We start from the raw sequence: 15,033 nt of genomic DNA, 5'->3' as shown, positions 1-15,033 counted from the left end.
GAAGCACTGAAGCTGTACTTGCCAAACCGAATACACCCAGGCCAACCACTTGACTCCGTGCCTCCGCAACAACTATCCGTAACACTAGAACGGGTATCCAGAGCCGCAGAGCAATTTTAATGCGTTGCCTTGGTACTCGCATGAGCGATCGAAGCAGGTAAGAGATGAAGAAAGAGGTGGGGAACCAGGAAAAGAGGCTACCAGAAAGCAAGAGTATCTGAAGTCAGCCTGTTAAAGTCTGGTCTGTTGCCACCACAAAGCTCCTCGAGAGAATTATCCAATTCTAGCAGATGCTCTTTAAAATAATGAAATACCGAAAAATATAGAGCTACGGATAGAGCAGCAGATTTATTTCAGGTCTAAGACTCTAAGGGGAAAACATATTTTTAGTACACGCTAACTTTTGGTTGAAGAGCACCCACAAATGGAGTCAGTCTTAAAGGTGCCCTGCATATTCAGGACAGTCACCTGGGAAATCTCTCTCATCAGCTACATATAATTATATTTGCAGCCTGTTGAAAAACTACAGCCTCTAAGAAGGTCTGCTTTTTTTTTTTTTTTTGCCTTTCTTATCTTGGGCAATTATGCTAATGATCTTTTTGACAAGTCATTATTCACCTTGCTTAGCAACCAGCTTCCAGGGATGGTATGCCAGCACCACGCTTTGATTTATAAACTGATGTGAATTTTTCATAGTTGCATAGTTAACGAAGCTACTAATTGTCAGATTAAATAAACCCTCTAACAAAACTCCCTTAGAAAACCCAACGCAGGAATAAACAGTACAAGCTTTGAGCAGATGATTCAACAGTTCTGAACAGCTGGAATAGTTGCTTTTTAATTAAGAGAAGTTTATAAACTTAACAGCCATCCTCAATATCGTGTCCATTAGAAACACGGGCCTGACAGAATGGGAAGGCTGTCACTTGTCGGGGCAGCAGAGTGATCAAGCGGCTTGCACAGGAGGCATGGGTTTCCGTTTGGTTTGAAAAGGTGGGCCTGAGAGTGGAGCAAAAGAAGTCAAAAAAATAAATGGGTTCAAGGCACAGGCTGCAACATGCAGATCTGGGATGAGATTTCTTCGGACCTCCTGAGCATAACTGTGGGACACCCTGCAGTGGGACGCAAGGAGGGCACGGCACGCGGATGGGCAAACCCTCTGCCCCTGCGGAGCCCCGCTGACGGCCGGCGGGATCTCAAGCGTGCACAGAATTTCCCTGCCAGGAGCCATGGGAACCCGTGAGTTTTCTGGACCTAAGCCCCCAACTTTCTCTGGCTTTTGGGACACGCAGCTTTGAAAATAACTACCTAGAACAGCTGAAAAATAAGCAAACGACAAAAAAAATTAAAGCCATAGCACAGACTATGGCTGGCCCCGTGCCAGCCATTCACTTCTGCAAGGGAATTACTTTGCAGTTATCTGAGTTTAAGCAGGAATTTAGCCATCACCATCACCTCAATGAACAGATGCACAAGGCAATGTGTACACATCAACCTGAAATCAACAGCTTCATGCCAACTTCTTGACAATCTAATGAGAAAATCCTGAGGAAAATGGAAAAACTCTTCTGAATTTAAGGGCTGATTTCAAGGGCAACTGAACATTAAGAAGAGCAGCAAATTCGTTTAGTCTGGAAGCTGGGTTTCTGTAAAGTCATGACTGAAAGACAAATCACATTTTGCATATGGAGCCTGGATCTGTAATCAAACGAATGCAATTTTGCTCCATGGTGAAGAAATTGGGATTATTCATAGGTGCACGTGTATACCTGGCTCCTCCGGCTACAGGTACTCACTGGTGCAAGGGTAACATACTTGCAGTGGATCAAGATTAAAACATGTTGCAACCGTCTTCGTCATCCAGGCCAAATTTCAGCTCAATTCAGTGCTAATTTAATCAGCTTGTTAGCAAGCTTGAGAAGCACAGTGGCAAATAAGTCACCTAAATTCATGTAGATATTATTGTGTCTTTGATTGCTTAAGTAGTCCTAACTTTCCAGAATAAATCAATTAAAAATAGTACTGTCCGTACAACAGACTTTCTGACGTTAAACCATTAAAATTGATATTCTGAATGTGATAAAAGCCTCTTAACCGAACTTCAGTGTTATAAAAGTATGTGAAAAGTGGTTTTTTATTAGCTGACATACAACAATTACTCTCTTACCCTGTCTTTCGAAATATAGCACAACTCTTAACCTGATCATCATCAACATACAGCCCAAGGAATGGAGGCGTTTACATTATTTTTTTGAGTATCTTACGTGTGTTGGAAGGTACAGGTCATACACAGATCCAGAGTCCACATCAATAGCGTGAAAGCCTACTACTGAGCCATATACAACTTTTAATCTTTGTCCATTTTCAACAGTCAGGTCCACTGACAGTGGTTTGTGATGAAGTGAGGTAAAGGACTGCAAAAAGAAAAATACACTATATTACACAATGAAGCTGTTGGTTTACAGATCTATATGTATGATCTTAAGAATTTTCAAAGCTCAAAAGTCAGACAGCTATTTTTGTTAAATAGTATGTTATATTTAAGCAGGTAAGTATCCATCATCCACTGAGCTGCAAGGAGAGCTGGATAATTCACTTGTGTTTTGAAAAAAAAAATCCAGATTCTAGAAACGGACCAGGCAGAAATTAGGCTAAGTACCATTCATGTTCAATTTCCTCCTCTTTTGAGGGAAATCAGCACCAACTTCGTGAACTCAAATGTATGTTTTGGCACAGCACTGAAACAAGTTATTCACATCTAACAGAATCACGACTGTGACATTTTTATGCCTGCCATCTCCAATGTGTGTCAAATGAGCTACGGTTTCTTTAACAGAATACTCATTTTATCTTTAACTAGAAATAAATGTTATACAAAGCAACAAAAAGCAAAAGCAAATAGTAGATGAGAGACAGTGAGAGACAGTGATACATCTGAACCAAAGTGAAGTTTCACTTACCTTAAAAGCCATGAATTTGTGATAAGGCTTTGGAGCCCAAGCATAAACCTCCACTGAGTTTTTCAAAGCAATTACAAGGAATTTGATTCTTTCATATTTTACTGTAATACAAGAAGAACAATTCCTTAGGTATCAGCAAGACACTTAAATCAAAGACCATCTCATCACATGAAATAATTTCAATGGATTACCTGTAGAGGTAGACATTCTCCAGGAAGGGAGACTAATGGATTCTGGACACCAATGTTTAATATCATCAGTGACAATATCTCGACTGAAAACCTATAGCTCATTTATTCTCAGTAAAGCCAGATGACTGTTAACAACATTTATATATTATTTTTACATATATCTATGAAAAAAAAAGTTATAAATCTTACTAGTCGGAAAAACAGGTCTTGACCCTGCAGATATGTCAACCTACTTTATTTTTTTATGTATGAACACACACCAGCACTAGTGGCTGTTAATAAACTACTTTTGGAGCAATGGTGGTTGTTGGTTGAACGATTCTGCTATACTCTGCAGGATGAATCTTCATTTCACTGTTCACGTGTGGGGTTAAATCCCCATGCGCTAGTGGGGGCGAAGGACTCCCATGTTCCTGAGATGAGTAAGCATTTAAGAGAGGAGCAATTTCTCTAAGTTGATTAAGGTCGTGTTGGGCCCATAGAGAACAAATGCATTCAAATTTAAGGCTTCTTTGTACATTGTGTTTTCACTCTGGCAGAGACAAGCATTCGCTTTGGGAACAGAACCCTAGGGTATCACATCCCAACGCATTCACCCTTCGTTTTATATTCAGTGTCTGCTTGGCAGGGATTTTGAAAAGATGCAGATGTTACACTGCTGAAGTAAGCTTTGTTTTCTGGAGGGGCCCTCGATCAGCCCTTGCTGCTTACAAAAGGAGCAGGTAGCAGAGGCATGGAGAGTGGATAAGGACAGACACTGGTCAGGAAAATCTCACTTAGGCAGAGAAAGAAAAAAAAACCACAACCCCAAAGTCCACCAAAATGCAAACCAGCACATCCCCTTCCTCTTCTACCTGGACAAATGGCCATAAAACCAAAGGTCCAGATACAAGAAGATTCACCAAGAGAAAAACAACAGCAGCTGTTTTGTCAAAGAAGTAAGAGTGGTTTGTCATATGTAAACACAGAAGCTCCTACCAAATGTTTGCCTAATTTTAGGATAACTATTTTTTAAAAAAAAAAAAAAAAAAAAAGAAAAAAAGAAACAACATACCAAACCCGAAGATGAGCAACTGAAGTGGAATACGTGGGTGCTTAGCTAAAATCACACAGAAAGTAAAAATGCACATCTGTTTCACATTCTTGGATTTAACCCTTGCCACTTTTTTAAAGCCGTGAGATACAAAAGCAAAAAAAGATGTCAAGCAAGGTATTCATGAGAGCCAGCCACCTCATCTCCTGCATTCCTCCATATCATTTCTCTATTTGACTTTGAAAAAAGTGCCACTTTCATATACCACCTTTCACCAAAGCAAAACTTGCGCTATACATCACACCCGCTCACGCAGTTAGATGACAGAAACTATCACAATACTGATGTTCGTCTTCAAGAATGAACTGCCTGAAAGCTAAAAAAAAGCAAGATGGTTTTTCAACCACTACGGTACCATTTCCAGCGTGTAAGTTTAAACAAAGGTATATTTAGGTCTTTATGATCTAGAGACAGGGATGAGCTGTCAACACATCCAGTCTGATCTACCTATGGACACCCTACAAATATGATTTACTAGCACTTTAGTCACCCAGTTTCTCGGCAGTTACTCAGCACCAGGAGGGAAGCTGAATAGCATGGAGGTGGAAAACATCAGTCTAATTAAAACCTTAAGTACAGAACTTCTAAGCTGCTGACTGAGCAACAGACCAGGGTTGGCACTCCCTTCTTCCAGCTGTCACAGGGAATACCCATAACATCATCCCGTAACTGCTGCAAGAAGAGATGCTACCTGGAATGACAGGGAGCAAAGCAAAGCCATGTAAAACAAGGTTTGAAAAGAAAACACTCAGAGATATTCAGCCCAATACAATCCTGAAAAAGAGCTGAAGAAAAATACTGGTGTCACGACATGCAATAGGATGATCATGTAGCTCCTCAAGGAAAAACCAGTAAGTCCTTACCGACTTTGTAGTGTACGCAGCCCTCCAGGTCACCCACAGACACCCAGCCTTGCCGCTTCTCCACCTCTGGATCATTGCGCAAAATCTTATTTCTCAGCCATGATAAGTAATAGACCCTCAACTTATTCTTCTTCCCTAGGATTTGGAAAAAAAGACAGCCATAATGCTTTAACTCGCTGAAGTAAAAACTCTCCCACACTCACACAGAGCCGGAGTTTTGTGACCTTGAGTAGAGCAGGTCTCTGTGCCTTGTCAAGGTGAGAGAAGAGTCCACCAGCCCAAATGCAAAGCCCTGTGTGATGGTGACGCGCAGGAGGGAACTGGAACATGAGCAATACGATGGCATTTGGCACATGAGCATTTACCTTGCGACTCAAGCTTCATGCAAGATTTTCACACCTGACTGAAATTCTTCCCTCAGGCCAAAGAAGAGGTCTCTATAGACGCATGTATTATCAGAAATAATCACACTATCTGGCATTTACTCTTTGATGTGAAGGAGGGAACACAGGTATGGCCTACAATGGCCATTTTGAATAAGTGACTCATTTAGTTCTAATTAACTGACAGTCTTCATTACAAGTAGCTATTTTCTTTTGGATGCCTTTCCAGGTGAGAATTACTTTGTCATCTTTCATCTCAGCCAGTCTTCCTGCTGCTTTAGTTTGTAAGTACATGTGTTCAAGAGCAGTCTGGGATCACAGGTTAGTCTAAGAGAGAAGGACTCTGTCACAGAAGCAACCGGACCTGGCAATATGGGACAAACAGCTCTCACCATCACCTACCACGGGGAGTCTGGACTGGAGAGAAGGAGCTGCCATTCCTTGCTGGACCTACATCGCTCACCTTGCTGTGTGCTAAGCACCCTTTGGGGCCACTCTCATCCATGGGGAATAAGGGCCTCAGCACCTCGCAGGGCAGAGCCCAAGCTGTTTGTCATCAGAGGTTGAAGACACTACTCCATTTAATGTGATGCTTTCACAGCATAGAACACTCATGTTACTGCTCATACATCTTTTTGAACACAGAATGAGGTTATTTAATGATATTTTAATAGAATTGCACTTAGATAGATGCTCACCCATCACAGAAACAAGCAAACAGACCAACAAACTATAACTTGCTGAGAACCAGTTCATTTTAAGGATATGAAACACTTCATACTTCCCATAAACCATTTCACACATTAACCAGGTAATGAAATATCCCAAAGCCTCTCTGAAATGAGAATATACATGTTAAAAATTCAAGAGAGTTTTCCTATTAACAAGAATAACTGTCCTGTGATTTTTCTGCAAGAGGAAATTCCTCAACCTAGTTTATAACCTAATTCTTCTTTTTAATTGCTTCCAACCCCAATGCAGGTCAGATACTTTTAGACAATGAACTAACCTGATATAGTAATTAGCACATTGAGTCCTTCCAGAACATCCATTTGCTGGAATCGCCTCCTTGTAATCAGTGAATAAACTCTTCCTTGCCCACTTCTGTCCAGCAGCCACAATCCATTCTCTGTTCCCACCAGTAAATTTACTCCTGTTGATACAAGGAAAAAAATACTGCATAAATCACGTAACGATTCAGAGGCCACCGAGTGTTCATTGTTTTGAAATCTGATTCTTTCTTAGTCTCACGTAATGGTATCTGATAATTTCTCTGTTGCTCTGTCGATGACCTCCCAGAAAAATGAATAGAAAAAAAAGGATCTCACCATTAACAGTTTTTACCCAGCAGAACACTTATGTGCTTGTGTAACTTGAAGAATGAGTAGTTCCGCTGAAGTCAATGTTGATTTAAAGAAAAGGGAAAATGCTTTGTGAGCTCAAATTTCTCGGGTGACCTTGGAAAGTGCCTGTGAGCCCTGCAAAAGTCCCAGTCCAGCACCGCTCCACTGGCAACACAGGAGATGCAATTAAGTGATCTAGGGGTCCCTAACCAATTAAAAAATTAAACAAAAAAATAAAAAAATCATTCCTCTTTCCCCAAATACAACACTCAAATCAAAGGAGGACCAAACTTGGGGGAAGAAGGGCTGCTGTCAGGAGAAAACAGAGTGTTTGTTTGAAAACAGTCCGTGTTTTGCAAGAATGCTTTCAAATGCCAAATTACAGGAGTGAATCCATCTGAAATCCAACTGCTTCCGAGGAAGCAAAGGCTCCAGTAGGTTGCTGACATCAGAGGATGTCAAAAATCGTGTTTGGCTGGCATGACCACTACCTTTCCTAAAGAAACAACATGAGGTATCCTGCTGGAACAAGCAACCTCCTCCTCTGGCAATGCTCTGATGAGTACCTGGTGCTCGTCAGCCTCAACGCACATTTAATTACAGCCCTTGTCACACAGCTCTGTACTTAATTTAAAATCTTGGACTCCTACAAATGTACATTACATGAAATCTGTGAAGCTGTAAACTGGAAATCTACATTTCCTTTGGACAACGTTTAATCTATTTCATTCATTTTCCATTCCAGACTCAAAAGTGAGGAGGAGTAAAAGGCTGGGTGAGTCCCATAGAATAAGCCTGTTCTTCTGAAGTAGAAAGATGGTTAAAAAAATTTAAGAGCTTAGCTAGTATTAGACTGGGACAAGGTCTACAGTTGTTGAAAACTGGTCTGACTGCACTTGTCTTGGTTTTACACCATGTGGAGCTGACCCCGTAAAAAGGGTGATCCAGCGAGGTTCTGAGGAAGCACTGACAGCAGGAGCTAAGGACACCAAGCTTTTGGAAAGACTGACACCTGGCCTGCTTCAGATTCTTGGAATACCTAACACGTGTGACAGCGAAAGGCTTCAGGTTTGGAATATTTCCACTGGGTCAGGGCTAAGTGTGATCAGCTGTACTTGTACGCGGCTAAGACAAGAATAAGTATCATGAGCCGCGTAAACTAGTAAACATTTGCAACTTTTGGCTCTTCCAACAAGCACAGTTTCAATTCGGTGCCCAATCAAAATCCATTGCAACTGCAAGTCATCCGTTTGCCATCTTCTAGCAGGAAGGCAGCGTCATGCGAGCGACGCAGGTATCTACTCGGCGATCCACTCCAGGACTTTCTGACAGGAGAGGTGCAAGACAACTGTGAAGTCTGCCTGGCATCTACTGCCAGCCTCTCCTGCTGCTGCCTGCCCTCCACACGCATGCCCAAGTACTTCTGAGCTTACCCCACAAAGCAGCACAAAGGACCTCGGAGTTGAATTTCTTCTTGTATTTCCGAATTTCTGGACTGTCACTCTGCGGGCGGATATTCGTTGGGTTGACGTTGACAACGGAGCCCTTCCTTGCATTTTCTCTCCTGACAGGCTCAGGTTTTGCACTAGATGCTACAATGAAAGACATATGCAATCATGAAAAACACGAGTGTTTGGCTACGTCTCACATTTGACGTGTTTATGACAGAACGAAAGAAACCCCAGAGGGGTGAGAAATCACCTCGGGAGCATTATGGAGCCAGAGGGAAAAAAACATACATCTAGAAAATTCCTCAGGCATTCCTGAGTAAGCGCTGTGGTAACACAGCGAGCCACATCTGGAAGAAGGACAGAACCAGTACAATAAGAATTCGTAGCGACGTGGAGTTTCAGTTTCTGGAGACATTACTGACAGTTCCCGTTTGCAAGCAATAAGCCCTTCCCACTCCCCCTCCAAAAAAAAAAAAAAAAAAAAAGGAAACCAGGAACGACATTTTATGAGAAGGGTAAAGCATACTCACGAGAACTACAGGAAGGTCCTACTGGACTGGTGGGAGGGGTGATTGGCAGAAGTCTGGGATCTATGAATGAAGTGAATGATGTTGTAGACGATGTACTGCTCTTTGAAGGTGTGCTTTCAGTGCACGGGGTCTGCAGTGAAAAACAAGAGCTGGGTCAGGAAGACGATGCTGGGGGAGCAGACAGCACACAGCAATGTGGTGCCTCTGAGGTTCAGAAGAAGTGGCATGGGGCACACTTAGACAGGATGAACAGTCTTAAAGCCAAAGACAGATGGTACAAATTCAGCGACAGAAGAGGAGGCCTGAGCGGGGAGTTGTGTCAGGATGCTTACCCAGGCGTCCCAATGGGATGATGGGGGCAAACAAGTGGAACAACAGAACTTGTTAGGGAGCTCAAGATTTCTTACTTATCCCCTAGATAAAACTTTTAAAGAAAAGAAGGGATGTGGTGAAAAATCTCATCATAAAAAGAGACAGGACAGATGAAGTTAAAAGGCTGTCAACCTCAGGCTCTGAAGGGCTGGAAGAAAACAACGGTACAATTAATTCAATCTATAGTTTATCTCTTACCTTATTCAGAGGTTTGTTCTGAGGTTCCTGGCTGGTCAGTGGCACTTTTGGTGGGTTCACAGAGGAGTCTGAAATTTGGCTTTGCTGGAGGAGATCTGGCAGGAGATAGTTCTGGTTGTTTATGCTCCAGAGGCCTTCTTGGGTGCTAGAAATTTGTTGCCCTAAAATCTGATCCTGCGCAGGAGAACATACAGTTAAACTCCACGTTTAGCATACTTCCGATGCACTATGCACCTCCCATTAATTAGGACAATAAATGATGGGCACATGGGGAGGGATGCTCTGCGTCACGCATCATGTAAAGACAAACCCTATGGAAAGATTAAAATGAAAAATTAAATACAGAAGTGTGTGGCAAATACCTAAGACATTGATACTGGCTTAAACCCCTGAAATGCTCCACAAACACTCCTCATCTACGTTACTTCAAGCCACAGGTGAAGAAGGAACTTCATCCTCAGAGACACTTGAGACAGAATCAAGTGACTTGTCCTAACGTTACAGATCTGACCTCTATCTACCACAGTCAGAAGTAGGTACTTCTCGGTTCTGGACCTGCATTAAGTTCAAAGCCCTTTACCATTCAATTCATTGCTACTTTCCATTTACTGATTAGGAAACTTTATTCCAGAATGCTGACATTCAGTAGGATCTGGTATCAGCATTTCCAGCACAGTGATGTTTGGTACTGCAGACCTCCTTACAGGATCCCACCAGCTTCAAGGAAATATTTTTGAACTATGTAAGGTGTGAGGCACCACACAAGCTCACTCTCCGACAGCACAAAATACAGAGTTGGAGGTTGGTTTCTGGGAATACGTGGCTAGAAGCTTTGAGAGGAAGTAAGATGGGATGCGTAAAGGAAGATGTCCCAGATGGGGTGGGCAGTGCAGAGGGATCTACCCCTGGCTGTGATCGGGCAGGGAACCTGAACACCATTGGCACTGTAACGTAGGGAGTAACAGGAGCCAAGTGCTGCACTAGAAAATTCCTCCTGAATTACACCGAAGGAAAAAAACACCACCAAACCCCAGCAGCTTCTGGCTGGATGAATTCAAGGCAAGTCTGTACATTGTACTGACTTTGATAAACAACCTACTGAAATCAGATCAGCTTTTTTTGAATGCTGGCCAAAGTATGAAAAAACCCCAAGTAGATAATTCTAAATAAAAGGCATTTGCCTTTTAAAAGCCAAGTAATTAAGTAGAAAACAAATTGATGCTCCAAATATTTCACATTTTAATTTAGATGTAAAAAACCAAACCAACCCATACGTGTCAGTATTTGAGATGAGGGACTGACTGAAACCAGTATGGGGCTTTTTTTGTTCAGTTTTGAGTCAGATTCAGCTGAACTGAACCAAACACCCATTTGAACGATTTGGGCAGTTTGGTACACCCTAACCCTTCAAACCAGTTCCTGATGATGAGCCGGGGACAGGGATGTTGGAAGAAGTTGTAGAGACTCATGATGGCTGTGGTTGGTGTAACAGAGGTGGGAGGAACAGACAGGATTCTCCATGAGAAGGAGGGAGAAGACTGGGAGGCATCACAGACATTTGTGTGGAGAAGTGGCAGTCATCTGTCTGTTCTCACTCCCCCATCGTTCTCCCCAAACCCACCAGAAAATGTGACTCCGCTCCCCTCCATCCTCCCTCATCCTCAATCTGGGTCTCGAAGACCCCATCCTTCAACTTTCCCTCAAGCAGCCTATTTCCAATGCCCGGATATCAGGGGAAAGGGAAAGCACTGGGCTGGTTTTGCCACAAGAAGAATACTGGGTTTGCCCCATTTATAATTCCTTCTCCGAAGCAGGGTCTTTTCTCCTTGAAGATGGTGGGACGAAGGCAAAGCAGGACTCCTTCCCCAGTCAGGAAGGATGCCATTCCGGAACTCCTTTTTCTTCCTAGCCCTGCCACAGCTCACGCAAACAGATCTGGGAAAAACACCAGTTTCACAGCAATTTATTTTCCCTGTCTGTGAAACAAGAGTACACTCAGTAATAGGTGGAAGTGCTCTGATGCTGACTGCATGTCTTATTACTGTAACTTTTTTTGTTTTCGACCACAAAGAACATTGTTCTGCTTTGTCTGTCTTCATCTTTTCTGCACTAATATTTATCACAGGGGAAAATCCACATGACTTGAAGTCTACTAGAAACTACAGCTGGGAAGGAACCACATGAGAAGACATGTATTTTTGCTAAGCTAGTAAGGAGAGATGAAGTGTTTTTCCCCTCTTCTGGTAACATTCTAAGTAGTAAGAGGTAGTTCTCTTTAAATTGGAATAAAAAAGGTCAAGATTTTTTTAAAACAGCAACAATGCAGACCAACAATAACCAACAGCATTGCTTTTTTGCAACCTGCCCAGTGCCTTCAAGAAATACGTTGACATCAGGAACTACTACCAGGTCAATAGCAAGGACAAATAAAGAAGCGCAATTTCATACCTAAATGTAAGCACTTTTATAGGAAGCACAAAACCTGAAACTACACATATTTTCAAGGCTTATAGCTATAATTTGCAATGACAGAGCAGGACTTCACAGGGAAAATGCTGCCGAGAAGAAACGGATACAGTGTTTATCATACACATTAACGATCTGACTCCCCCTCACCGTACCCACCCCCTTACAAATGGCCAAATTACCTTCTGTTCTGCGACGGTGCTTTGGGGTTTCAGTTCAATTCCATCTGGTACTCTCGTCCTTGAGAAATCTGCCACTCTGCTGCTTAGCAGTTGCCTGGTAACAAACTCCAATTAATGAACAGAACTACTTCAGGGGGAAAAAAAAAAAAAAAAAAGAGCCCAAAAAAACAAAAAGCAAAAAAACCACACATATACATGTTCAAAAGTGCGCATAATTAACATTTGCTAGTTACACTTAAAGGTTCTTGTACAAAAGCAAGCTGATTAGTCTGTGGATGTGCCTGAATGGACTGGAGCCCAAGGAGCACTCACACACATCAGGAAGCTCTCCCCACCCCGACGGAGAGCATCCCTTCATCTCCCTGCATTCCACCCACCATTTTTCAGACACTGTGTAGCTCAAGCAAGTGAGAGCTGGTGGCTCAAGCTGTCATTTGAGAAGTGCCTACTTCAAAACTTACCCTGTCTCACCTCATACACTACCCTGTGGAGTGCAATTAGGAGCCACCCTGCTCTCCAAAGAGCATCGGCTGCACGGGGGAGAGCTCCTGCTCAGCTGTATGCCGGTATCAGGGACCTCTCTGCCAGTGCCTACTGGGACAGGCTACACTGGAATTTCATACTGCGAGTCAGTCCCTGAAACACGGACATCCTCACCTTACGTACAAAGAAACAACAAAAATGTTGCCCAGTGCACACAGAGACAGAACAATGTAAGAACTGCTGGAATGGCTGGGGACAAAGGCCCACCTAGCCCAGTACCCTGTCTTCAACAGAGACCAAAAGCAGACACCTGAAGAAAGAGTAAGAATAAGGACATACCCCAGCCTACTATTGCTTTCTACACAACCAGTGGTATCTTTGGTTTTTTAAACTTTTTTTACCCAAGTGGAACAGCCTCAGCAAGGCTCTGGCCCCATTTCTGTGCATTTCCATCCCACATTATTTATTTATATTCATTTATTTATTACTGCAATCCATTTAAACGTATTATATTTTTGCCTCCTCTGCAGTAATTATAATGCCGACTGGGTTCAGGATGCTGCTGCGAAGGGCTCTACGGTGCTGTGCCACCACTGGTAGGAGAGTGTGAGGGTTTGTTTTAAAGTGTTGCCCAATGTGATAACAAAGAAGGTTTGGTGAGAGAGCTACCGACTTAAGACAGATGTGAAGAAGTTCTTGTCGCTTCTTTTTGTTGTTTAATTTTTGGTTTTGGGTTGCTCCCCTCATCTTTCTATGGGAGGGGTAAACATTTGCATACTCAACTTAGAAGGAATGGCAAGACATGGAGTAGGATCAATGGTGAGTGCCAGGGTCTCTTCTTACCAGAAAAGCGAGCAGCAGCTGATCTTAAACGATGTCAGCCTCCCATTTATTAGGGGGAGAAAGTAATTCATAGCCAAGCACACACTTGCACCCACCTTGTTCAAATTTTGGTAGGGAACAACATATAAAGAGCAAAGAGAGGAAACTGAACTACACAAAATGAGCCCCAGGAAAGTCAGTGTTTCAGGGGATTGTGAATGCTGCAGCCACCAGAGGAGGAAGAACTCTCAGAGAAATTAGCATCAATGGAAAAGATATGTTATACAAGCAGGTAAGATGCTGGATCACGTACACTGACATCTCTTCCTTAAAACAAAATCCTGGTGTGTGTGAGGAAGAATTCTGGCTCATCTCACCGAAAAGAAAAATGAGGCCAAAAAGTTGTTTTACAGCTGAGAGACAGCTGCCCTTAGTCCTGGCTTCCTCAGAAATGAGCCTTCTCAAGGTGGCTAACAGGGGTCATCCAAGAGAATATGAAGCTCTTTCTCTTGTATACGTGCATGTCCCAAGTCTAGTCTTACTGGGCACCTCCACGACAGCTGGAGCGTGGACACCAAAAGCTGTTCCACAGCCCAGGCAAGAACAAGAAAACAGAGATTGTTTTCAATAGCCAACTAAAACTTTGTCCAAGGTGTCTCAGCCAGAGCCCACACAGAAACACTCCTACAGACTGCAAGAGCCTTCAGATCCCGCATTCTCATACCTTAGATTGCAAGAAAAACAAAAACCTTCATTATCCAGAATATGCAAAGTTTCAATGCTGGCTGCTGCTTTCATTTTAATCACTATACTTTTTGCTATTTCTTGGTATTAATCAGGATAGATTTCCCAAAGTGTCTCTCTTTTAATACAAACGATGTTCCATCCAGGTGAAGGGACTTTGTCAATAGACAAAATTATTATTTTGATTTTACAGGAGTTCTTGCGGCGGCTGTGTGCACAGGCAGGCAAACCTGACAGGGATCATCCTGCCAATTCCACTTCTCTAGATCTCACACACAGAGGAGATGCAACGCATGCAGGTTTCCAAAGGCAGTGATACCACTCCTTCAAATCATTACAGCATGCAAGGATCACAGCAATCTAGCACTTACGCAGCAAAGTCATTGCTACAGGGCAAATCCATGTTTTTATGTAGAGTCTTTCTGAGTTCTAGGATGAATTCTATGACCTGGAGTGAATAAAACTTTTTACAGATCAAAATAAGGTGGTTTGGAAGAGGAGCACTAAGAAAATAAAGGCATCGCAGCAAAAAGACAGCTCTTTCAGGTGCGCTGAATAAGCTACAAGATTTTTAACATTCTCCCTCCTCATTCCTCAGCTTTGAAAATGAGCTTTAGAAATGCAAATCAGGAGCATATGCAGGTGCAAAAACTCCACCTTCCTCCGAGCAGCACAGGGGAAAGGGCTGGTAGCAGGCCAAGGCGATGGCTTGCCAGCAGTGCTACAAATCCGCGCGTCTCTTCCCGAAGACTGACAAAACTGCACATGCGATTATGTCAGAAGAGCAAGAGCCCCATCCCAGAGAGCTCTGTGGCCCTGCGATGCACTTCGAAGTAAATCCTAGAACTTGAATTAAACCCTCTTAAAGTCTCTTTGCAAGAAATTTAGAAGTTTCATTCATCAATACTAAAAAATAATTCTCTTTGCCGTTCCAAGCAGCAGCGCTGGCCAG

General features: G+C 42.8%; 1 protein-coding gene across 4 annotated transcripts in view; it reads right to left on the bottom strand.

Moving 5' to 3' along the window:
• The window catches only part of NRK (Nik related kinase), a 116,824-nt gene that overhangs the window by 14,817 nt on the left and 86,974 nt on the right, over window positions 1–15,033 (bottom strand). For all 4 annotated transcript variants that reach the window (XM_074601813.1, XM_074601811.1, XM_074601812.1 and 1 more), the window contains exons 21-28: window positions 12,033–12,126; window positions 9,385–9,558; window positions 8,815–8,944; window positions 8,267–8,425; window positions 6,500–6,643; window positions 5,108–5,242; window positions 2,961–3,061; window positions 2,265–2,414 (exon numbers count right to left, since the gene is read on the bottom strand). In XM_074601813.1, coding sequence (XP_074457914.1) covers window positions 2,265–2,414; window positions 2,961–3,061; window positions 5,108–5,242; window positions 6,500–6,643; window positions 8,267–8,425; window positions 8,815–8,944; window positions 9,385–9,558; window positions 12,033–12,126 — 1,087 coding nt within the window. The remainder of the gene's footprint in view (window positions 1–2,264; window positions 2,415–2,960; window positions 3,062–5,107; window positions 5,243–6,499; window positions 6,644–8,266; window positions 8,426–8,814; window positions 8,945–9,384; window positions 9,559–12,032; window positions 12,127–15,033) is intronic.

The sequence above is a fragment of the Larus michahellis genome, chromosome 9 (assembly GCF_964199755.1).
Source record: "Larus michahellis chromosome 9, bLarMic1.1, whole genome shotgun sequence".
NCBI classification, from domain to species: Eukaryota; Metazoa; Chordata; class Aves; order Charadriiformes; family Laridae; genus Larus; species Larus michahellis.
Note: the sequence above shows the minus strand (reverse complement) of the source record. Positions and strands in the feature narration are given on the sequence as shown.